The sequence below is a fragment of the Phocoena sinus genome, chromosome 5, assembly GCF_008692025.1.
Source record: "Phocoena sinus isolate mPhoSin1 chromosome 5, mPhoSin1.pri, whole genome shotgun sequence".
In the NCBI taxonomy this organism is placed as follows: domain Eukaryota; kingdom Metazoa; phylum Chordata; class Mammalia; order Artiodactyla; family Phocoenidae; genus Phocoena; species Phocoena sinus.
In genome coordinates, this window is record NC_045767.1 from 18,732,905 (window position 1) to 18,759,548 (window position 26,644).

The 26,644-nt window shown below is 37.2% G+C and overlaps 1 protein-coding gene across 2 annotated transcripts in view; it reads right to left on the minus strand.

The window, feature by feature from the left end:
• The window catches only part of SPATA5 (spermatogenesis associated 5), a 345,032-nt gene that overhangs the window by 261,344 nt on the left and 57,044 nt on the right, over positions 1-26,644 (minus strand). For both annotated transcript variants that reach the window (XM_032633447.1, XM_032633448.1), the window contains exon 11: positions 1,801-2,010. In XM_032633447.1, the coding sequence (XP_032489338.1) occupies positions 1,801-2,010 (210 nt within the window). The remainder of the gene's footprint in view (positions 1-1,800; positions 2,011-26,644) is intronic.

A 26,644-nucleotide genomic window follows, 5' to 3' on the forward strand; every position in this document is an offset into this window, starting at 1 on the left:
AAATAAGTTTTAGATTTCCAGTAGACAGGAAAAATTCAATTATGAATATACACTGTGGAAGGCAGGCACAGAAAAATGGAGATGACAGAAAAAAAAGAGTAAGAAATGCCAATAAAATGACCGCCAGTAAAATGACCATTTCCACTACCACAAGACAAGAGGACAAGGACCAAAGAGAAATCAAGATGTCTCTGGAAATTTCAAAATCACTCATTACTCCAACATTTAAAACTGCAACCTTTAAAACTATGGTAATGATTCAGCGTAACTAATCATAGTGACAATGGTCCCCTCCCCAAATCCCTATCCAATGTCTTCTACAAGATAATAAAAAACAGGCAAACACTAGTTATTGTGAAGATACTGATTCTTAAAAAGCAAATAGCCTAAATACATCTAAATATCATTCCACAAAAAATTTAAGTATAGCTAATCCTTGAAAAATGCGGGGGTGAGGAGCTCTGACCCTCCATGCAGTCAAAGATCTAAGTATAACTTAGTGTAACTTATAGTCGGCCCTCCATTTACACAGTTTCCCCATATCCGCAGATTCAATCCACCTCGGATAATGTAATACTATAGTTTTACTATAGAAAAAAAATCCACGTATAAGTGGAACCACACAGTTCAAACCCACGTTGTTCAAGGGTCAACAGTAAAGTAAAAGACTGACACTCTGAAATAGGTTTTATACATTCAACCTGCCAATGATTTCAATGTTTTAAGATTAAAAGAACATACTTTATTACAAAAAGAATTCCCTGACAACATCAAACTAAATTATCATGTACCTTTTCTGAAATGACTTTGATAGTTAACATATTTAAATATGTATTTTTGTGATAAAGTCTACAGAAATGGATTTAAGGTTTTATATATACATATACATGTATACTAAAATATATATATATGTATTTAGTAAATGGATATATTATCATGTTACACAGAAGTTAATAACAAAATTAATATCTAGTCCTATAGTAAATGCAAAACTACATATCAGGTAAGATAATCTATCCCAAGTAATAGGGCAGGGCAGTAAACAAATAAAATATGCATGTGTGTGTTTCAGAATATAAATAATGTATATATATCTTCTGACTGGGAAAGTGTTTTTAAAAAATTTATTTTTGGGGACTTCCCAGGTGGTCCAGTGGTTAAGAATCTGCCTTCCAATGCAGGGGACACAGGTTTGATCCCTAGTTGGGGAACTAAGATCCCACATGCCGCAGGGCAACTAAGTCCGTGCTCTCTACAGCCCATGTGCCGCAACTAGAGAGCCCGCATGCCACAACTACTGAGCCCATGCGCTCTGGAGCCCGTGTGCCACAACTAGAGAAGTCCACGTGCTGCAACAAAGAGCCCGTGTGCTGCAACTGAGACCCGATGCAGCCAAATAAATAATGAATATTAAAAATAAAATGATTTGTACCATATAAGGTATTTGATTTCTTTTAAAATATTATGTTTGTAAATATTAAATTTATTAAATTCAATCAAATTTATAATTAAGTCTTGGTTAAACAAAAGTGATTAGTACAATTTAAAAATGTAGAAAGAAAACTGGTTTCTATTACACATGTGTGTAAGAAATATTGAGAATCAAGAAACTAAACCATGATTTGCTGATTATAGGCACTAATTTATCTCCCATCTCCCTATATTATATTGCCATCAATCTCAAATAAAAATCAACTACTCCTTAAGATGGCCTTTTATGCTCTCCTAAGGGTAGGAATCAGAGGATTGGACGGGGGTGCCTAGAAGACAGAGTAGCAGTTAAAAAGTTTAACACCCTACCTTTACAGCTAGGAAATTCAGTCCACTCTCATTGGCCAAAGCCTTTGCAATCATTGTTTTAGAGCATCCAGGAGGCCCATACAAAAGAACTCCTTTAGGTGGCTGAATACCCATTTGGGTGAAAGACTCTGGATGTTTCAAGGGCCATTCCACAGCCTGTTTCAGCTTCAGTTTGATATTTCCCAGTCCTCCTATATCTGACCAGGATACCTGCAAAACAAACAAGCAAATAATAAAAATTTTAAAATATATATATGCAAGAAGGGAAACAGAACTATTTAAGAATCAATAATTTCCTAAAAATAATTTCAACAGCATCAAGAAGTAAATTAGGAGTTTATAAAATGTGAACTGCGTATTATAGAAATACTAAAGAAAAACAAAATGTTTGTTTGCCAAGACTTGTATAAGTAACTGGTTCAACGACTGAACATTCTGATAAGTCTATATTCTATTCTACGTGGCTGTAAAAACTAGCTTTCATCTGTTTGAAAATGGTTTGAATCAGTGATCCAAGGTCTCATCTATATATCTAAGTTCTTGTATTTCTTTTTTAGCAAAATTACTTTTAAATATACTTCTGTAGGTCCTTATGGAACATGTAATCTTTTCTGCCTTTGGTATATTAATAAAGAATCCTCAAAATTTTGTTCCCCGCAAAAGGCCCCCCAAACAAGATAGCTCTTTAGATATTTACTTAATAAATATTCATTGAGAACTACGTACCATATAGTGTACACAGGAAATAGATAAGACATAAATCCAGACTTCAAAGAACTTAACAACTACCAGTAACATGCACATAAATAACTATAGTACAATGGAAAGCATACTAACCACAATAACAAAGAAAGAGAAAAAGGCTTTGGGACTTCCCAGGAAGAAAAGATTATTCCCAGCTGGAAGGCAAATCTGAAAGCCAACTCTTGAAGCATGGATGAGATCCAGAAATGTGAAAATAGGGACAATGTCAGATAGAGGCCAGTGAGAGGCCCATAAAAAGGGGGTTCCCTTTTCTCCACACTCTCTCCAGCATTTTTTTTTTTTTCTTTTGCAGTACGCGGGCCTCTCACTGTTGTGGCCTCTCCCGTTGCAGAGCACAGGCTCCGGATGCGCAGGCTCAGCGGCCATGGCTCACGGGCCCAGCCGCTCCGCGGCATGTGGGATCTTCCAGGACCAGGGCGCGAACCTGTGTCCCCTGCATCGGCAGGCAGACTCTCAACCACTGTGCCACCAGGGAAGCCCTGTTTGTAGATTTTTTGATGATGGCCATTCTGACTGGTGTGAGGTGATATCTCATTGTAGTTTTGATTTGCATTTCTCTAATGATTAGTGATGCTGAGCATCCTTTCATGTGTTTGTTGGCAATCTGTATATCTTCTTTGGAGAAATGTCTATTTAGGTCTTCTGCCCATTTTTGGATACCTAGGAATAAACCCACCTAAGGAGACAAAAGACCTGTATGCAGAAAACTATAAGACACTGATGAAAGAAATTAAAGATAATACAAACAGATGGAGAGATATATCATATTCTTGTATTGGAAGAATCAACACTGTGAAAATGACTATACTACGCAAAGCAATCTACACATTGAATGCAATCCCTATCAAACTACCAATGGCATTTTTCACAGAACTAAAACAAAAAATTTCACAATTTGTATGGAAACAACAAACACCCCGAATAGCCAAAGGAATCTTGAGAAAGAAAAACAGAGCTGGAGGTATCAGGCTCCCAGACTTGAGACTATACTACAAAGCTACAGTAATCAAGATAGTATGGTACTGGCACAAAAACAGAAATACAGATCAATAGAACAGGACAGAAAGCCCAAAGATAAACCCATGCACATATGGTCACCTTATTTTTGATAAAGGAGGCAAGAATATACAATGGAGAAAAGACAGCCTCTTCGATAAGTGGTGCTGGGAAAACTGGACACCTACATGTAAAAGAATGAAATTAGAACACTCCCTAACACCATACACAAAAATAAACTCAAAATGGATTAAAGACCTAAATGTAAGGCCAGACACTATCAATTTTTAAATTTTCTGTTGAACCTTTAAAGTAGGCTGCAGGTATGACACTTCTAAATACTTTAGCATACCTCTCATGAAAATAAACATTCTGGGAAGAAATTTTTAAGGAGGGTAGTCAACAACTATTAAAAATTAATAGATCAGAAAGTAGAAAGAATTAAAAAGAAATGGTCAGTAGATCTGGCAATGAGGTTACTGGATAGTGGTTTAATTCAATCAGTAGAGTTTATTTTTATGCCTTTTAAGAGTGGCATATATACATACCCACAATACACACATACATGCATACACATACAGGCATACACATGCATACATGCATACATAGAGGGACAGTATGTGTGTGTATATATATATAATGGATAAAAGCTGTATTTATAACTATCATAGATACACAAGTCAGGGAAGCAACTTATAAGAACTAAAATTACACTATGTTTTTGTTATGATGCTGCATGATACCCATTCAGTTGTTACTATGCAACTATTATACTTATACAATGAGAACAGCATGCTCTGTTGGAGAACATGCTCCATGAGAAACAGCTATTCCATACCTTGGAGCATGTTTGAGTTATACCTTGAGTACTATAGCAGAATATTTAGTTACGCTAATTTAATAAGCACACATACAGATAAAATTTTCAAGATTAGTACATAACTATATCCTTCCTAATTAATAGCATTTAAAACAAAATTCAATGATATGCCTATAAATGGCTAGGAGGATGTTTTTCTCAGATATATATGAAACTAAATAAACCTGGCAATATGATAAAATTTGGTATTTAATACATTTGAGTGTGTTTGGTTTTTAATCAGTCTTTTAAAAAATCTTTAAAAAGAGTCATTTAAAAGAACCTAATATAAGATATTAAACTCACATGGAACACACATGGAAATCACCAAAATAAAAGGAAGTCCACATCATAAAAAATGATCTCTTTAGTTAGGGATCAGGGAATAGTAGCAAACAGTGTCAGCTGGACCAGGAGCTGAAGAAGGTGTGTTCCTCAAGAGAAATTAAGATGCTCTTACCAGAAAACTGAATGTTCACTGGACATGGAACAGGCCAAAACACCAATGCCACTGCATGGACTAGTAGTCTATACTGAGGAGTTGGTCCATTGCCCTGAAGGCTGTAAGAACCAGCAGAAAAATGAAACAATTCTATCCCTTTCCTATCTCCTGACCTTCGGGGCTCTTGCTTCACCAACTGTCTCTCTATTCCTGCTTTCATTATATTCTTCACTATATTTTTTCCTCAGCCTACAAATATTTCCTTTTTCTCCCCATCCTTCAAAACAACCTTACTTTGATATTATTTCTAATATTATACCTCCTCCTTTCTCATCACTAAACTTTTTGAAAGATAGTTAATACCCCTCTACTTCTACTGCACTTATATTTTCCAATATAAGTCAGGGAAGCAAATTATCCCCCCAAACAGTGATAGGAAAGGAGAGTAAAAGATAAAAAGTTTAAGACTAAGGGCATTATGTCAGAACATCTCTAGACTCTCAGGAAAATTTGAGGCAAAGTCATCTGCAGAAACATCTATCAATCTATTAAATACTGACTAAATGCCTATTTCATACTATGCTGGTTCCTGGGAAAAAAATAGTTCCTGTCCATACTGAGTTTTTGACCTGATGGAACATTTCCTTAAAAAAGCATACTTTCATAATTATGCAATTACTATAAAGCCTGGTATATGCTAAAAGGGTAGTCACAGAGTTTAAATGGACAGTCTGGAAAAGCTTTTCAGAAGTGACATATGAGGTGGGATCTAATAAACAGAGAAATTAGTCAGCTGAAAGTAACAGCAAATGCCGTGGAGAAGACAAAGGTAAAAAAAAAGCATTATACATTAGGAGAACTAAATAAAAGTAATTCAGGAACAGGGGTGCTGAGGGCAAAGCGTAGAGATTCCCGCGGAGAGATTCCCGCATAGAGGATCGGTGCCGACCGGCACTCACCAGCCCGAGAGGCTTGTCTGCTCACCCGCCAGGGCGCGCGGGGCTGGGAGCTGAGGCTCGGGCTTCGGTGGGAGCGCAGGGAGAGGACTGGGATTGGCGGCTCAAACACAGCCTGAAGGGGTTAGTGCACCACGGCTAGCCGGGAGGGAGTCCGGGGAAAAGTCTGGGCCTGCGGAAGAGGCAAGAGACTTTCTTCCCTCTTTGTTTCCTGGTGCGCGAGGAGAGGGGTTTAAGAGCGCTGCTAAAAGGAACTCCAGAGACGGGGGCGAGCCGCGGCTAAAAGCGTGGACCCCAGAGGCGGGCAGAGACGTTAAGGCTGCTGCTGCCGCCACCAAGGGGTCTGTGTGCGAGCACAGGTCACTATCCACAGCCCTCTTCCGCAGAGCCTGGGCAGCCTACCAGTGCCAGGTTCCCGGGATCCAGGGACAACTTCCCAGTGAAAACGCACGACGCGCATCAGGCTGGTGCAACGTCACGCCGGCCTCAACCGCCGCAGGCCCGCCCCGCACGCAGTGCCCCTCCCTCCCCCCCCAGCCTGAGTGCGCCAGAGCCCCCGAATCAGCGGCTCCTTTAACCCTGTCCTGTCTGAGCAAAGAACAGACGCCCTCCAGCGACCTACACGCAGAGGCGGGGCAAGATCCAAAGCTGAGCCCCTGGGAGCTGTGAGAACAAAGAAGAGAAAGGGAAATCTCTCCCAGCAGCCTCAGAAGCAGCGGATTAAAGCTCCACAATCAACTTGATGTACCCTGCATCGGTGGAATACATGAATAGACAACGAGTCATCCCATATTGAGAACGTGGGCTTCGAGGGCAAGAGCTATGATTTTTTCCCCTTTTCCTCTTTTTGTGAATGTGTATGTGTATGCTTCTGTGTGAGATCTTGTCTGTATAGCTTTGCTTCCACCATTTGTCCTAGGGTTCTATCCGTCCTTTTTTTTTTTAAATTTTTTTCTGAATAATTAATTTTAATTTTAATAACTCAAACATAATTTTCTTTCTTTCTTTTTCTTTCCTTCCTTCCTTCCCTCTCTCCTTTAGACAAGGAATCATCCCAAATTGAGGAGGTGGACTTTGAGAGCAAGATTTATGATTTTTTCCCCTTTACCTCTTTTTGAGAGGGTGTATGCTTCTGTGTACAATTTTGTCTGTATAGCTATGCTTCCACCATTTGTCCTAAGGCTCTATCCGTCCCTTTTTTTTCTAAATATTTTTTGATTCAATAACTTTATTATACTTTATTTTATTTTACTGTATCTTCTTTCTTTCTTCCTTCCTTCCTTCCCTCCTTTCTTTCTTCCTACTTCTACTAATTCTCTCTACTTTCGCTACCTTTTATTCTGAGCCATGTGGATAAAAGGCTCTTGCTGCTCCAGCCAGGAGTCAGGGCTCTGCCTCTGAGGTGAGAGAGCCAACTTCAGGACACTGGTCAACAAGAGACCTCCCAGCTCCATATAATATCAAATGGCGAAAATCTCCCAGAGACCTCCATCTTAACACCAGCACCCAGCTTCACTCAACGACCAGCAAGCTACAGTGCTGGACAACCTATGCCAAACAACTAGCAAAACAGGAACACAACCCCACCCATTAGCAGAGAGGCTGCCTAAAATCATACTAAGTCCACAGATACCCCAAAACACACCACCAGACGTGGACCTGCCCACTAGAGAGACAAGATCTAACCTCACCACCACAACACAGGCACTAGTCCCCTCCACCAGGAAGCCTACACAACACACTGAACCAAATTTAGCCACTGGAGACAGACATCAAAAATAACGGGAACTACGAACCTGCAGCCTGCAAAAAGGAGACCCCAAACACAGTAAGATAAGCAAAATGAGAAGACAGAAAAACACACAGCAGATGAAGGAGCAAGATAAAAATGCACCAAACCTAACAAATGAAGAGGAAATAGGCAGTCTACCTGAAAAAGAATTCAGAATAATGATAGTAAAGATGATCCAAAATCTTGGAAATAGAATGGACAAAATGCAAGAAACATTTAACAAGAACCTAGAAGAAACAAAGATGAAACAAGCAACGACGAACAACACAATAAATGAAATTAAAAGTACTCTAGATGGGATCAATAGCAGAATAACTGAGGCAGAAGAATGGATAAGTGACCTGGAAGATAAAATAGTGGAAATAACTACTGCAGAGCAGAATAAAGAAAAAAGAATGAAAAAAACTGAGGACAGTCTCAGAGACCTCTGGGACAACATTAAACACACCAACATTCGAATTATAGGGGTTCCAGAAGAAGAAGACAAAAAGAAAGGGACTGAGAAAATATTTGAAGAGATCATAGTTGAAAACTTCCCTAATATGGGAAAGGAAAGAGTTAATCAAGTCCAGGAAGCACAGAGAGTCCCATACAGGATAAATCCAAGGAGAAATACGCCAAGACACATATTAATCAAACAGTCAAAAATTAAATACAAAGAAAGCATATTAAAAGCAGCAAGGGAAAAACAACAAATAACACACAAGGGAATCCCCATAAGGCTAACACCTGATCTCTCAGCAGAAACTCTGCAAGCCAGAACGGACTGGCAGGACATACTGAAAGTGATGAAGGAGAAAAACCTGCAACCAAGATTACTCTACCCAGCAAGGGTCTCATTCAGATTTGATGGGAGAAATTAAAACCTTTACAGACAAGCAAAAGCTGAGAGAGTTCAGCACCACCAAACAGGCTTTACAACAAATGCTAAAGGAACTTCTCTAGACAAGAAACACAAGAGAAGGAAAAGACCTATAATAACGAACCCAAAACAATTTAGAAAATGGGAACAGGAACATACATATCGATAATTACCTTAAATGTAAATGGACTAAATGCTCCCACCAAAAGACACAGATTGGCTGAATGGATACAAAAACAAGACCCATATATATACTGTCTACAAGAGACCCACTTCAGACCTAGAGACACATACAGACTGAAAGTAAGGGGATGGAAAAAGATATTCCATGCAAATGGAAATCAAAAGAAAGCTGGAGTAGCAATTCTCATATCACACAAAATACTTTAAAATAAAGACTATTAGAAGAGACAAAGAAGGACACTACATAATGATCAAGGGATCGATCCAAGAAGAAGATATAACAATTGTAAATATTTATGCACCCAACATAGGAGCACCTCAATACATAAGGCAAAAAGTAACAGCCATAAAAGGGGAAATCGACAGTAACACATTCATAGTAGGGGACTTCAACACCCCACTTTCACCCATGGACACATCATCCAAAATGAAAATAAATAAGGAAACACAAGCTTTAAATGATACATTAAACAAGATGGACCTAATTGATATTTATAGGACACTCCATCCAAAAACAACAGAATACACATTTTTCTCAAGTGCTCATGGAACATTCTCCAGGATAGATCATATCTTGGGTCACAAATCAAGCTTTGGTAAATAGAAGAAAATTGAAATTGTATCAGGTATCTTTTCCGACCACAACGCCACGAGACTAGATATCAATTACAGGAAAAGATCTGTAAAAAATACAAACACATGGAGGCTAAACAATACACTACTTAATAACGAAGTGATCACTGAAGAAATCAAAGAGGAAATTAAAAAATACCTAGAAACAAATGACAATGGAGACACAACGACCCAAAACCTATGGGATGCAGCAAAAGCAGTTCTAAGAGGGAAGTCTATAGCAATACAATCCTACCTTAAGAAACAGGAAACACCTCGAATAAACAACCTAACCTTGCACCTAAAGCAATTAGAGGAATAAGAACAAAAAAAACCCCAAAGTTAGCAGAAGGAAAGAAATCATAAAAATCAGATCAGAAATAAATGAAAAAGAAATGAAGGAAACAATAGCAAAGATCAATAAAACTAAAAGCTGGTTCTTTAAGAAGATAAACAAAATAGATAAACCATTAGCCAGACTCATCAAGAAAAAAAGGGAGAAAACTCAAATCAATAGAATTAGAAATGAAAAAGGAGAAGTAACAACTGACACTGCAGAAATACAAAAAGTCATGAGGGATTACTACAAGCAACTCTATGCCAATAAAATGGACAATCTGGAAGAAATGGACAAATTCTTAGAAATGCACAACCTGCCAAGACTGAATCAGGAAGAAAGAGAAAATATGAACAGACCAATCACAAGCACTGAAATTGAAACTGTGATTAAAAATCTTCCAACAAACAAAAGCCCAGGACCAGATGGCTTCACAGGTGAATTCTATCAAACATTTAGAGAAGAGCTAACAACTATCCTTCTCACACTCTTCCAAAATATAGCAGAGAGAGGAACACTCCCAAATTCCTTCTACGAGGCCACCATCACCTTGATACCAAAACCAGACAAGGATGTCACAAAGAAAGAAAACTACAGGCCAATATCACTGATGAACATAATAGATGCAAAAATCCTCAACAAAATACTACCAAACAGAATCCAACAGCACATTAAAAGGATCATACACCACAATCAAGTGGGGTTTATTCCAGGTATGCAAGGATTCTCCAATATATGCAAATCTATTAATGTGATAAACCATATTAACAAACTGAAGGAGAAAAACCATATGATCATCTCAATAGATGCAGAGAAAGCTTTTGACAAAATTCAACACCCATTTATGATAAAAACCCTGCAGAAAGTAGGCATAGAGGGAACTTTCCTCAACATAATAAAGGTCATATATGACAAACCCACAGCCAACATCATCCTCAATGGTGAAAAACTGAAAGCATTTCCACTAAGATCAGGAACAAGACAAGGTTGCCCACTCTCACCACTCTTATTCAACATAGTTTTGGAAGTTTTAGCCACAGCAATCAGAGAAGAAAAGGAAATAAAAGGAATCCAAATCGGAAAACAAGTAAAGCTGTCACTGTTTGCAGATGACATGATACTATACATAGAGAATCCTAAAGATGCTACCAGAAAACTACTAGAGCTAATCAATGAATTTGGTAAAGTAGCAGGATACAAAATTAATGCACAGAAATCTCTGGCATTCCTATATACTAATGATGAAAATTCTGAAAGTGAAATCAAGAAAACACTCTCATTTACCATTGCAACAAAAAGAATAAAATATCTAGGAATAAACCTACCTAAGGAGACAAAAGACCTGTATGCAGAAAATTATAAGACACTGATGAAAGATATTAAAGATGATACAAATAGATGGGGAGATATACCATGTTCTTGGATTGGAAGAATCAACATTGGGAAAATAACTCTACTACCCAAAGCAATCTATAGATTCAATGCAATCCCTATCAAACTACCACTGGCATTTTTCACAGAACTAGAACAAAAAATCTCACAATTTGTATGGAAACACAAAAGACCCCGAATAGCCAAAGCAATCTTGAGAACAAAAAACGGAGCTGGAGGAATCAGGTTCCCAGACTTCAGACTATACTACAAAGCTACAGTAATCAAGACAGTATGGTACTGGCACAAAATCAGAAAGATACATCAATGGAACACGATAGGAAGCCCAGAGATAAACCCACGCACATATGGTCACCTTATCTTTGATAAAGGTGGCAGGAATGTACAGTGGAGAAAGGACAACCTCTTCAATAAGTGGTGCTGGGCAAACTGGACAGGTACATGTAAAAGTATGAGATTAGATCACTCCCTAACACTATACACAAAAATAAGCTCAAAAGGTATTAAAGACCTAAATGTAAGGCCAGAAACTATCAAACTCTTAGAGGAAAACATAGGCAGAACACTCTATGACATAAATCACAGCAAGATCCTTTTTGACCCACCTCCTAGAGAAATGGAAACAAAAATAAACAAATGGGACCTAATGAAACTTCAAAGCTTTTGCACAGCAAAGGAAACCATAAACAAGACCAAAATACAACCCTCAGAATGGGAGAAAATATTTGCTAATGAATCAACTGACAAAGGATTAGTCTCCAAAATTTACAAGCAGCTCATGCAGCTCAGTAACAAAAAAAACAAACAACCCAATCCAAAAATGGGCAGAAGACCTAAATAGACATTTCTCCAAAGAATATATACAGACTGCCAACAAACACACATGAAAGAATGCTCAACATCATTAATCATTAGAAAAATGCAAATCAAAACTACAATGAGATATCGTCTCACACCAGTCAGAATGGCCATCATCAAAAAATCTAGAAACAATAAATGCTGGAGAGGGTGTGGAGAAAAGGGAACCCTCCTGCACTGCTGGTGGGAATGTGAATTGGTTCAGCCACTATGGAGAACAGTATGGAGGTTCCTTAGAAAACTACAAATAGAATTACCATATGACCCAGCAATCTCACTACTGGGCATATACCCTGAGAAAACCAAAATTCAAAAAGAGTCATGTACCAAAATATTCATTGCAGCTCTATTTACAATAGCCCGGAGATGGAAACAACCTAAGTGCCCATCGTTGGATGAATGGATAAAGAAGATGTGGCACATATATACAATGGAATATTACTCAGCCATAAAAAGAAACGAAATTGAGCTATTTGTAATGAAGTGGACAGACCTAGAGTCTGTCATACAGAGTGAAGTAAGTCAGAAAGAGAAAGACAAATACCGTATGCTAACACATATATATGGAATTTAAGAAAAAAAATGTCATGAAGAACCTAGGGGTAAGACAGGAATAGAGACACAGACGTACTGGAGAACGGACTTGAGGATATGAGGAGGGGGAAGGGTGAGCTGTGACAGGGCGAATGGGAGGCATGGACATATATACACTAACAAACGTAAGGTAGATAGCTAGTGGGAAGCAGCCGCATGGCACAGGGATATCGGCTCGGCGCTTTGTGACCGCTTGGATGTGTGGGATGGGGAGGGTGGGAGGGAGGGAGACGCAAGAGGGAGGAGATGTGGGAACGTGTGTATATGTATAACTGATTCACTTTGTTATAAAGCAGAAATTAACACACCATTGTAAAGCAATTATACCCCAATAAAGATGTTAAAAAAAAAAAAAAAGTAATTCAGTATGGCTAGAATTTAGAGAGCCAGAAGAGGAGTAGAAACAAAAGAGGTTAGCCAGCATATGGAGCTATCAGACCTTGAAGACTCATAAAACATCAAGAAATTTAGACTTTATCCTGAGAGCAATGGAGAGCAATTTAATCAGGGAAATGACATGATCAGACTGCTGGAAGACCACTGTGGTTATAAAGTAGAGTGGGGATTAGAATTGGGAGGGTGAGGAGGAGAGGCTTCTACAGTAATTCCTATAAGAGACTGTGGTTATCTGCACTACTGTAGTAGCAGTAGGGCTATGGAGAAAACAAAACAAAACTATATTAAACAAGGCTAATCAATGAGTCTTGATCATTAATGAGATTTGGAGAGGAGACGGTAAAAAAAGAAAATGAAATCAAGGGTAACAGTCAGGACTCAGACTTGGGCAATTGTGTAAATGAAAGTTACATTAAAAGAGAAAAAAAACATATTTGAAAATTAAGAAATTAGTTTCCAATTACTGTACCGTGGTTGGAATTTACAAGGGAAAGAAATTCAGTAAACTTTGGGAAATGTGTTCTACGTGCTCAACTTGTCTTAGAGACTGTAAGCACACAAAGGTAAGTGAAATAATATCTCCAAATATTTTTAATCTAGAAAGAGGAATAAGAAAAGTATTTTTAAAAACACAGTATTTGTCTAAAGACATAAAATATCTGTCTTCACACAAATTAATACAAAAACTACTGAAAAAATATAAAATAGGTTAAGATATTCTTAAATATGTGAGATAGTGAGGACAGAGATTTGGAAAATGTTGCATACATGAAAGACTTAAGTCAAGCTGTTAGAATATGAAAGTAATAATAGCAATTCCCACCTCATATGTCTATGAGGGTAGCCATCATATAAGTGCAGCCTATAAGAAATTACAAAGGACAATATAAGAATTACCTATTTCCCCAACACCTAAAAGTAACGATTTTTAGTATTTTGGTGTAGTACCTTCTAGTCTTTCAAATGCCTGTGCATGAGTTTTCATTGAGATCATAATATATACACAATTCTATATTCTGCGTTGTAAAAACTTCATACATTTTTTTTGTACGAAATTACTAGTTACTGTATCACTTTGGGCAATTTGCTTCATCTCTCTAAACTTCTTTCTCATCTGTAATAGGGGACAATAAAACCTAAGCTCTCAGGATTATTGTGAGAATCTAACAGTATAGTAAATATTCCATTAACTGCACTTTGCCTGGCACATGTTAACTAATAAATACTTGGTAAGTATTATTATTATTATTTTATTTAAATGTCTGAAAGATGATTACAATGAATAGTCATATTTTAAAGGACTAATGACAAAAGATAAAGGACAATCAAGCCATTACATTTGTAGTTTCATGAACAATATTTAATTACCATAACATTTCTATTCTTTTTCTTTTTGTCTGATTCCTACATTGCTTAAAATAAGGGCAAACAAGTTTTGCATTTTAATTTAGCACCTGAATGCCAAATAAGTGATGGGTCTCTGTATAGCTAAGATACCTAATAAAAATAAATATAAATTGGCTTTAAAATAGTATTGCATAGGAGAGTCTTAAAGCACAGAAAGTCATGGGAAAATTAGTCAGTAAGAGAATAAGCGCCAGCATGAAATCATAAAATCCTAGAACTAGAACAGGAATTCACAAACTAGCTGGTTCACTATCCTACCTTCAGTCAGTATTTCACCTTTCAAGTCCTCTCATCTTTCAACAAGTACTATTTTATGCTCTTTAAAATTATTTTTAATTCCATAACTCTCTTAAATAAGTTACACTGTATCGTAACTGCCAGAAAATTATTCCTACAATCTAACCTAAATCACTCCTGATAATATTATACTTGGGCCCTTGCCTTCTTATTTTGTCCTGATGAAAATAGTGAACAGCTGCTCACATATGGCTTTATAACTTTTTGAATTAATTATAAAGTTAGAAGTGACAGAACAGCTGTCAAACAAGCACAGACAGCGCAGTGACATAAATTTCCCAAGGGAAATGTCCCCCACAAATATCCCACAGTACTTTCTGAGCAAGCATCCAACAATATATAAATCAAAATAAAAAAAACCCAAAAAACAAAAACTCAATTCAAACTGCACACCCACAGAAGTAAGAGACCTGATGATTAGGTTAAAACAAAACAAAAAAACTTTTATGGAAAAATTCCAAGAGGACAAAATAAAAATGAATGAACTAGGAGAATTACTATGACAGAGGAATTCAGTAGCTCCAGAGGGACTCACAGTGTCCTTATACATCTATGAGTCAAGATCCTCTTATCTTCTAGGTGCCAAGTTTTACACTGCCAGGCACAAAAATTCTTTTGTTTTTGTTTTTGTTTTTTTTGCAGTACGCGGGCCTCTCACTGTCGTGGCCTCTCCCGTTGCGGAGCACAGGCTCCAGACGCGCAGGCTCAGCAGCCATGGCTCACGGGACCAGCCGCTCCGCGGCATGTGGGATCTTCCCGGACCGGGGCATAAACCCGTGTCCCCTGCATCGGCAGGCGGACTCTCAACCACTGCGCCACCAGGGAAGCCCCAAACATTCTTTTGAAAGTGTTAGTTTTATAGAAAACATGGCAACAAAGAGTGCCTTTCACTTTGTTCTTTCACACTAACAAGTCCCAACATAAGGATAAGAAGCCAGGCACTAGCACGTGGGTTGGCAGTTCTCTGCTGGGCCATACACCAGCTTCTTAACAATTCAAATATTTAAAGTAGATTTATTTTGATAAGAAATCATAAGGATACAAAATTACTAGGGATACTACATAATGCAGAAAGAAATGTTGAGAAAACCCACCTCTAAGATCCAAAAGAAAAAAACACATTTCCAGATGCTTCTTTAATGGAGACAAAGCAAAATTAGGATGCAGTTAAGTGTTCAAAATATGTTCTGAGATCTAAGTTAAAATATGTGAAAGCCATTAGCTTTATAAGGTGAAAGACACAATATTTTTCACCATGCTTAAAAAAAACATTCTATCGAGGTTTCTTAAAAAAACAAGTCAAAGTTCCAGTTCTACTATGGTACCATAAACCATCTACAGCCTCTCCCACCCCACCCCCAAATTCATTAAAAATGCAAACTTCACACAAAATACAAAACCCACTACAGGAAGACTCTGAAAAGTAAAGTGGAGCATGAGGCAGGTAATACGGAGAAGGGCCGTGCACAGTGTGGTGGAAGGGGCTGAGCAAGTAGTGTTTTTTCCTTCTCTTTTCTTTCTTGACTCAGCTTTTCCCCTCCTGTTTCACTTCCATTTTGCATAAGATTGCTAGGTTGAAATATCTAATATTTTCACAGGAAAGAGCACAGAATGCTTTAAAAAAAAAGATGAGAAAGAATATAAGAAACTACAACAAAACTTTGTCACTAATTGCAAACTGCCACTAATCCGAGTGATTTTGCTCTTCTTTAGTAAATCACATTTCAGAATCTCACTGAAACATATTATAAAGGCTATGGGAGCCAGATGCTCCTATAATTCCTAATTAATAAAGGGAAACATTAAGGTGAAGAAGAAAGGAACTATTCAAGTAAAAATAAAATAGATATTCCAAAAAACATGGAAATAATGATCAACTTAATGGCAAATATTTTAACCAAATTTCAAACTATAGATTTCATAATCAGTTTAGTGCTTATATTAAAACCTGAGTTCAATTTCAAAAAATAGCATTTACATTACAATCCCACTTTAATAGGTTTACTATGAGCTGTGCTCAGAAAGCGGGCTATATATGAAGTCAAATCTTATAAATAAAATAGTAATTATCTAAATAAGCCCCCCTTAGATCAAAAAACTTCCTGCCTTAATTCAACTTAAAAATGGTTAATCATTTCCAAAATGAGTTTTTAAAAAACTACTTACTTTTGTTTAATAAACAGGGAAATGTCTCACAAAAAATGGAAACTTTAAACAAGGAAAAAAAAAAAACAATAGCAGCAATAATTTTAAAAAAGTAAAACACCATGAAAATGACATAAAGTCTTACCTAGAAAATTCTTCATATCTCATTAAAATATTTTATATTTTCCTAATTTACCAAATTCCTTGAATAATTTACCTGCATTCAGCATAAAATGCTTTGAATATTTAAGGAAAGTTAGTAACATCTGCCATTCTTATTTGGCATAGCAGAACTAGGAAAAGATAAAGGAGTATAGATAAAAGAAATGAAAAATACAGGAACAGAGGAAAGAGATCAGGACTTCTACTGACTGGGCCCCAAGCCCAGGAACTAAAGAAGCACATGGTCACAAGTTTCTCAAGCGAATTTTAAATCAACCACATGTAAATAATGTATGACCAATTGCCCCCAAATTAAAAGAAATCATATAAAAGGCCCAGAAAAAAATGTTTCAAATAGTAAAAGTTTTTAAATGAGTTTTGTTCGGATTATTCGTCTTTGGGAATTTGTGATATAAGTGAATAATAATCAAACAGAAAAGCTCTTTTGTTATATATGTAGGTATCACCAGGACCTTCCTAACACAGTGCCTGTATACTACAGATGCTCAGTTTGTTTGGTATAGGAATAAATTAATGGGCAGATGCACATTTCTCTTGGGTTATCTTAAAAAAAAAAAGTAGCAGAAGGGGTAGAAATGGCAGGGAGACAGGCTGTAGGAAGTGAGATGGGGAAAACAGGAGAGATTTAGGGAGTTAGGAATAAACCAACATGTGTGGTCAGAACTCGTAAAAAACTGTTGCCAACATGTAATAGTGTACAAGGGCTATACATATGCTTTGCAAGACATTTTCTAGCCCAGATCTGTCCAAATAGTTGGGTCATAAATTCAAACCATTTCCCCTGAATCTCCTTTGATGCCTGGTTGACAATAAAAATGTTTGCATATATATAGAGAAAAATCTTCTGCTGACAAGACTGGCTAAAGGGACGCTCCAAGTTTTTGTTAACTAGAAGGCAAAGAGAAGAGGCCCTTCTTTGTCAGAAAGCTGAGCAAACTCATGTAAGCAAACTTCCTAAGCAGTCCCGACTACGTCCTGAGATACAGACCAGAAAGGAAGTTCCTACATGGGGGAGAATAACCAATGCTGCTGGCCAGAGAGCATCGGTTATTCTCTATGTTGTTTTGGTTTGAGGTCTACAGATATAAGGAGAAAGCCCTGAAAAAGGGTTAAAGAGATACTAGGAAACAATCCTTACAGCACAGTCTTAATGGGCAATATTTAGAAAAAGAATAAAAGATTTTACCTTCATACTCAAAGCTGGTCCCTGGCTGCTAAATGTGCTGCACGTAATAGGGGGATGAATGTTAGTGGGACAGGATCAACTTGAGAATCAGGCCAAAAGATGCTGCAAGAAAATCCTAGAGAAAGAAGCTGCCTAGAGAAATTATATGCCTAGGACAAATTTCTATGCCTAGAAATTTATCCTAGAAATTTATCCTAGGCATATACTAAGTTCACTGAGACAGGTCAGGCAAGTCTCAGAGAACTGACCAAGCCTAAGTGGTAGATTGTTGAGAAAAAATTAACTGTCTTATGGTAAATGTTGTCTAACTGTGCCATCTTTTATAAGTTCTGACAAGTATGGGTCTCCTCTGCTGCAGGTATCAACAAGAAAGTCAGACTCCTATAGGTATACTAACAGAGGTTTTAATATCAAATATCCATTTGTTTACTCATTTATTCACTCATTCACTCAAATATATTCATCTTAGTGCAAAAGGCTGTTAGGTTTTGAGTGCTTAGCCAGGCTCTAGGAATACAGGTAGAATATACAGAGTGAGATAACAAAAAATGAACAAGACTGACATGGTCTCTACATCATGGAGCTTATAGACTGAAAGGAGAGGGAGACATTAAACAAATACATTAATAAGTATTTAATTTAAAGACTAGACAAAAAATTGTACGGGGTGCTACAAATAGTACGTAATAGGCCTGGAGGGTCCTACAGTGTTAAATACAGCTTTCTAGAAGATCTGATATTTAAACAGGCATGAAAGATAAGTAGCAGTTAGGCAACTAAAGAGACTGAATGACACTGAACCATTTGTAGCCCCTAATACTGGCTTTTAGTTCATCCTGGGGAAGGAAGAGATGCATGAGAAAAACGGCAGAGTCATACTGAGGGACCTGACTCGTTATCATTCCAGGTTCAATCTGGTAAAACAGACCCATTTTAGCTTCCCTCGTCTAAGACTTGATCAGTTACTGTCATACTTTCTGTTCTTTTCCCTGCTGTCTCTAGAAAAATCTGAAGTTATGCACATTAGAGATCCTGACACTACTGAAAAGAGAACAGTTCTAAGAGCCATTGAGTATAAATTCTGTATGTAAGCAGCACATCAGCCTAAATTCTGGTTAAGTACTTCTGAGGGGCTGGAGGAGTTTTATCTTAATTAATTTTATAGTTTTGTTAAGCTATGATGAGTATGACATTTCATTTCAGTGGTCTTCCTCCCAAAACCCCATAATCCCAGCCTAACCGTAATGAAAACAACAGCCAAACTCAAATTGAGGGTCATTCTACAAAAAAGACCTAAGCAGTATACCTCAAAACTGTTAAGAACAGAAACACTGTCATAGCCCAGAGAAGCCAAAGACATGACAACTGAATGTAATGTGATAGCTTAGATGGGATCCTGAAATAGACAAAGGACATTAGGAAGAACTAATGAAATCCAACTAAAGTATGGAGTTTAGTAAATAGTGTTCAAGACATGTTTAATCAGAAAACCTGTGTTATTCAAACCCCGCCCATTTCAAAGAAAGGCCAGTCTTTAGGACTGGCCCTTAGCAGTCTTCTGGGAGATATTCTTTGGGCTTTTTAAATACTGTGCCTCTAAGAGTGTTTTTGTTTGCCTGAGGCCCTGGGCTATGCTATACCTGTTTGACCAGATAAGTTGACCCTGACAAGGTGATTTATGAACATTTGTTTTTGCTCTGGGAAGAGCTAGAATCTAAGAAGCTGAAGTCAGACATTCCGGTGCTGTATACCTACACTGACTGACCTGCAATGAAACTCTGGAAACCAAGGTTGAGGTCAGCCTCCCTGGTCAATAACAGTTCACACATATTGTCACACACTGTTTAGGGGAGAATTAAGTGTGCTCCCAAGTGACTCCATTGGGAGAGTACACCTAGAAGCTTGTTCCTGTTTTCTTCTGGACTTCACCTCATGTGACTTTTCACTTTTGAGTATTTTGATCTGTATCCTTTCACAGTAATAAATCATAACCATGAATATAACAGCTTCTGAGTGCAGTGAGTCCTTCCAGTGAATCATCAAGCCTGAGGGCGATCCTGAGGTCCCCCAACAAAGACAGAGAGATAGATGATAAAATTACAAACAACTTAGAATTCCCTAAAACTCACATTCCCACCTACTCCCCCACTACCCATCTATAGGCCTGAACATTAGGGAAACTTTATCTCAGGCTATTAAACTCATCTTTTAATTTATCTTAAGTTTATAGTGGAGTGCTCAGACATCTGCTAATTTTCAGATTACATTTTTTCAATCTATCCCATCTTTCCCACTTTTGCATCATATACCATTCCACCTTAGAGCTTTGGTCTTTCTATTGGGTCAATACCAGAAGAAAGTTCACTCGTATAACACTTAAAAAAAAAAAAAAAAGCCCCCAAAACTCCCATTTACCATTGCAACAAAAAGAATAAAATACCTAGGAATAAACCTACCTAAGGAGGCAAAAGACCTGTATGCAGAAAACTATAAGACACTGATGAAAGAAATCAAAGATGATACAAACAGATAGAGAGATATACCATGTTCTTGGATTGGAAGAATGAACACTGTGAAAATGACTATACTACCCAAAGCAATCTACAGATTCAATGCAATCCGAATCACACTACCAATGGCATTTTTCACAGAACTAGAACAAAAAATTTGTATGGAAACACAAAAGACCCCGAATAGCCAAAGCAATCTTGAGAAAGAAATGGAGCTGGAGGAATCAGGCTCCCGGACTTCAGACTATACTACAAAGCTACAGTAGTCAAGACAGTATGGTACTGGCAAAAAAACAGAAATATAGTTAATGGAACAGGATAGAAAGCCCAGAGATAAACCCATACACATATGATCACCTTATCTTTGACAAAGGAGGCAAGAATATACGATGGAGAAAAGATAGTCTCTTCAATAAGTGGTGCTAGGAAAACTGGTCAGCTACATATAAAAGAATGAAATTAGAACACTCCCTAACACCATACACAAAAATAAACTCAAAAGGGATTAAAGATCTAAATGTAAGGCCAGACACCATCAAACTCTTAGAGGAAAACATAGGCAGAACACTCTATGACATAAATCACAGCAAGATCCTTTTTGACCCACCTCCTAGAGTAATGGAAATAAAAATAAACAAATGGGACCTAATGAAACTTCAAAGCTTTTGCACAGCAACAGAAACCATAAACAAGATGAAAAGACAACCCTCAGAATGGAAGAAAATATTTGCAAATGGAGCAACTGACAAAGGATTAATCTCCAAAATATACAAGCAGCTCGTGCAACTCCGTATCAAAAAAACCAAACAACCCAATCCAAAAATGGCCGGACACCTAAACAGATATTTCTCCAAAGAAGACATACGGATTGCCAACAAACACATGAAAAGATGCTAACCATCACTAATCATTAGAGAAATGCAAATCAAAACCACAATGAGGTAACACCTCACACCAGTCAGAATAGCCATCATCAAAAAATCTAGAAACAATAAATGCTGGAGAGGGTGTGGAGAAAAGAGAACCCTCCTGCACTGTTGGTGGGAATGTAAATTGATACAGCCACTGTGGAGAACAGTATGGAGGTTCCTTAAAAAACCAAAAATAGAACTACCATATAACCCAGTAATCCCACTACTGGGCATATACCCTGAGAAAACCATAATTCAAAAAGAGTCATATACCACAATGTTCACTGCAGCACTATTTACAATAGCCAGGACATGGAAGAATCCTGAATGTCCACTGACAGATAAATGGATAAAGAAGATGTGGCACATTTATACAATGGAATATCACTCAGCCATAAAAAGGAATGAAACTGAGTTATTTGTAATGAGGTGGATGGACCTAGAGTCTGTCATACAGAGCAAAGTAAGTCAGAAAGAGAAAAACAAATACCATATGCTAACACATATATATGGAATCTAAAAAAATGGTACTGATGAACCTAGTGGCAGGGCAGGAATAAAGACACAGACGTAGAAAACAGACTCGAGGACACGGTGGGAAGGGGAAGTTGGGACGAAGTGAGAGAGTAGCACTGACATATATACACTACCAAATGTAAAATAGATAGCTAATGGGAAGCTGCTGCATAGAACTGTGAGATCAGCTCGATGCTTTGTGACCACCTAGAGGGGTGGGATAGGGAGGGTAGGAGGGAGGCTCAAGAGGGAGGGGATATGGGGATATATGTGTACATATAGCTGATTCACCTTGTTGTACAGCAGAAACTAACACAACCTTGTAAAGCAATTATACGCCAATAAAGATGTAAAAAGAAAACCTATATAAAAAAACTGCAAAGCATTTTTCTGAAGAGTACATGAAATTCTGACATGGTGATTCTAACATGGGGCATTGGAATATGCCCCACCCTGTGGCTTAGATGTAAATTATTAAAAATGGTATTTTTTGAAAACTGCCAAATAGGGACCTTTGCTTCCAGCCAAGGAGTAAAAGAAATAAGATTTACCTTTCTGTCTGAAAAAACTTAAAAAGCTTGACAAACTCTTAGGACATTGGCCATCAGGCAATGAAGGAGGATGATCCTTGAGAGAAGGGAAACAGTGAGGTGAACCCTATGACTGTGCCTATCTAACTGCCTGGAGAAAGGCCACAGGTTGCAGCAGTGGAGAGGAAACCTAAGCAGAGCCCACAGTCTCCCTGAGATGAGAAAATGAAGCTGGGAGTATGGAAAGTCAAAGAGGTAGGTATTGCAGGGCAGAGTATTAGAGGTAAAAGAGGTACAGAGACAGAGAGAGAACTCCTGAAATCTGTAGAGGGTCTCCATCAAATATTCAGTTATCAGTACACACATGTGAGCAAAACAAATGAGGCCAGGAAAAAAAAAAAAGAAACCAGAGACCTAAAAGGACTAGAAGGAAGCATGCCTGCTCCCAACAGTCAGAGTGGACCCTCATAATTTATAGAGCATCAGGTAGGATATTGATAAGGATCTTAGCTCACTAGTAGGGAAAAATTAACCCTAGACAAAACATTGCCATGGTACCACCTGAGAAAATTTGAAGGCATGACCAAAAAGGATCAAACTTTCCAAATAACTTAACCACACCCCAGAATAAATCTCAAGAATATTTTTATGAATATAAAGCATTCATCTCCCAACAAAATAAAAATCAGAATTTCTGGAAACCAATCAAAATGCATCGTGCATGCAAAGAAGCAGGGAAATATAATCTATAATAAGGAAAAAAATCAATAAATTGAAGCTGATTCAGAAATTACACAGATAGAATTAGAAGACAAGGACATTATAACAGCTATTATTATAAATATGTTGCATATGTTCAAATGAAGGAAACATTGAAAACATTAAGTAGAGAAGAAAAAATATAAAAAGGATAAAAATCAAATTTCTAAAGAAATACTACAGTGTCCATAATTTTTAAAATGTACTGGATGGAATTAACAGCTGATTAGACACTTTAATGGGGAAAAAAGGTTAGCGAACTGGTAGGCACAGCAACAGAGACCCTCTAAAACAAAAAAAAGGGAGAAAGAAAACAGAGGAATATAAAAAATGAACACAGCATTACTGGGCTTTGGGAGAATCTCAAGCAGACAAATGTACATGTGTATTTTTAGTCCCCAGTGAGGGGACTAATGAACTAGCACAAGAAACAAGAAGAAAACTATTAAGGCACATGATAATCAAATTGCTTAAAACAAGTGTTAAAGAGAAAATCTTAAAAGCAACCTGAGGAAAAAAAAAGATATGTTACACACAGAAAACAATGAAAATGGAGACAGCAGATTTATTTTCAAAAATAATGCAAGAAAGCAGAGAGTGGAGCAAATCATTAAAGAACTAGGGGTGCGTGGGTAACGGGAGGGGTATCACTGTCAATCTAAATTCTTTACCCAATAAAAGTATCTTTTTAAAACAAAAACAAAATAATGACTTTTTTGAGACATGCAAAAACTGAAAGAATTCTTGACCAGCACACCTGCATTACAGGATATGTTAAAGTAAGCCCTTCAGGAAGAAGGAAAATGATACCAGATGGAAACCTGAATCTACACAAAAGACTAAAGAGAGCTGGAAGTGGTAATTACACTGTGTAAACATAGAAAATTTTCTTTATTATTATTTAAATCGCTTCAAACGGAAATACTATTTAGAGCAAAAATGATGACAATGTACTCTGGGGTTCACAACCATGTAAAAGTAAAATGTATGACAACAGCACAAAGGCCAGGAGGGGAGCAAAAGAAGTACACTGTTTTAAGGTTCTTACACTACACATGTGATACATTATCACTTGAAGGTAGACCATGTTAAGTTAAAGATGTTTCAAAGGAAATAAAAAATATTTTGAACTAAATGGAAATGAAAATCCAACATATCAAATATGTGGGATGCAGCTAAAACAATGCTTAATGATTATTTATAGCACTGAACACAGACCTAGAAGAGACAGAACTAAACTCACTAACCACAGCTCTCACCTTAAAGGAAGAAGACCAGATTAAGCCTAATGCAAACAAGGAAGGAAATAACAAAGATTAGCACAGAAATCAATGAAATCAAAATCAGAAAAATAAAACAAAAAGCTGATAATTTGAAAAAAATCAATAAAACTGCTAGACCTCCAGGCAGAATGATCATGAAAAAAAAGAGAAGACATAAACAGTATTAGAAATGAAAGAGAAAACACTACTGATCCCACAGACAGTAAAAAGATAATAAGGAAGACTACGAACAACTATGTCCATAAATCAGGCAATTAAGGCAAAATGGACCAATTCCTTAAAAGATACAAACTACCAAACTCAAGAAAAAAACAGATAACCTGAATAGTCCTAGATTTACTAAAAAGTTAAATTTAACTTAAGCCTTCCAAATAATTAAAGTTACAGGACTAGACGGTGGTGATGGTTGCACAGCAATGGGAATATACTTAATACCACCCAATTATATACTTAAGACTGGTTAAAATGGTAAATTTCATGTTATGCATAGTTTACCACAGTTTAAAAAAACAACAACAAAACTTTTCCCATATATGTTTATGACTCCAAGCTATAGATGGAGTTTCAGAGTCCTATGGTTACACACAGAGGAGCAGAGTTAACCCTACCTGGGGGAAAAAAAATTAACTAAAGACCTAAATGTACATGCTAAGATTATAAGCAACTCTTATAAACTCTTAGAAGAAAATATACAGTAAATCCTCCTGACCTTGGATCCGGCAATACTTTCTTAAATGTGACACCAAAACTACACACAAGTAAAGAAAAAATAGAGACACTGGACTGCATTGAAATCAAAAACTTTTATGCTGCAAAGGACATTATCAAGAAAATGAAAAGAGGCAGCTCACTGAGTGGGAGAAAATATTTGCAAATCATATATACCTGATATCAAATATAATAAAGGACTTGTATCTAGTACATATACAACTCAATAATAAATAAAAAACAATTAAAAATGGGGGAATGCACAGGTTGCAAGATGATGGGCAAAGTGTATAGGGTTTCTTTTGGGGATGATGAAAATGTTCTAAAATTAAATGTAGTGACGCCTGTACAACTTTTTGCATATACTAGACCACTGAATTGTACCCTTTAAATAAGTGAATGACTGATAGGTGAATTATACCTCAATAAAGCTGTTACCAAATATCTATACATATATTTTTATATGAAAAGGTAAAAGAACCATTTCTGAAAAATGAGAACCACTATGAACCAAAATGCTACATAAAATATTCAGTCATTCGACAAACCTTTATTTAGTTGGTACTATTTGCCAAACAGAGGGGACACAAAGATGAATAAGACAAAAGAACCACAAGGCATATATGTGTTAGCTTTGTATGTGTGTATTAGGAATCATATTACAAGATCTTTGGTAACTGAGAGGTCAGAAAGTAATTTTTCAGGCAGAGGGGAGGACAACGTGCAAAAATACAAAATGGTTTAACAGAACAATGTAAGATGAAAGTGAAGAAGGCACGAGCCAGGTTACGAACACCAAACTAAAGAGCTTAGACTTCATCTTAGAGGTTATCAATAGGGAGTTATGTTGATGGCATTTAAGACAGTTTGGGACAGATGGACTATGGGACAAGATCAGGTGAGTGTGTAATTACTCTGTATCTGTGTAAGGTGAAGTGAAAAGGTGGTACCACAAAAGAACCACATTAACCCTACCAATGATTTCCTTTAAATGAAAATCTGTGTTTTTAGCAAATACTCATCAAGTATTTACAGGCTTTCTTCAGAGATACTGTGGGTTTGGTTCAAGACCACTCTCAGCAAGGCGAACATCGCAATAAAGTGAATCACACAGATTTTTTGGTTTCCCAGTGTATGTGAAGGTTATGTTTATACTACACTGTAGTCCATTAAGGGTGCAGTAGCATTATGTCTAAAAAATAATGTACATACCTTAATTAAAAAATACTTTATTGCTAAAAAATGTTAATCATCATCTGAGCCTCAGTGAGTCACAATCCTTCGCTGGTGGAGAGTCTTGTCTTGATGTTGATGCTGCTGACTGACCAGGGTGGATGCTGAAGGCTGGGGCGGCTGTGGCAGTTT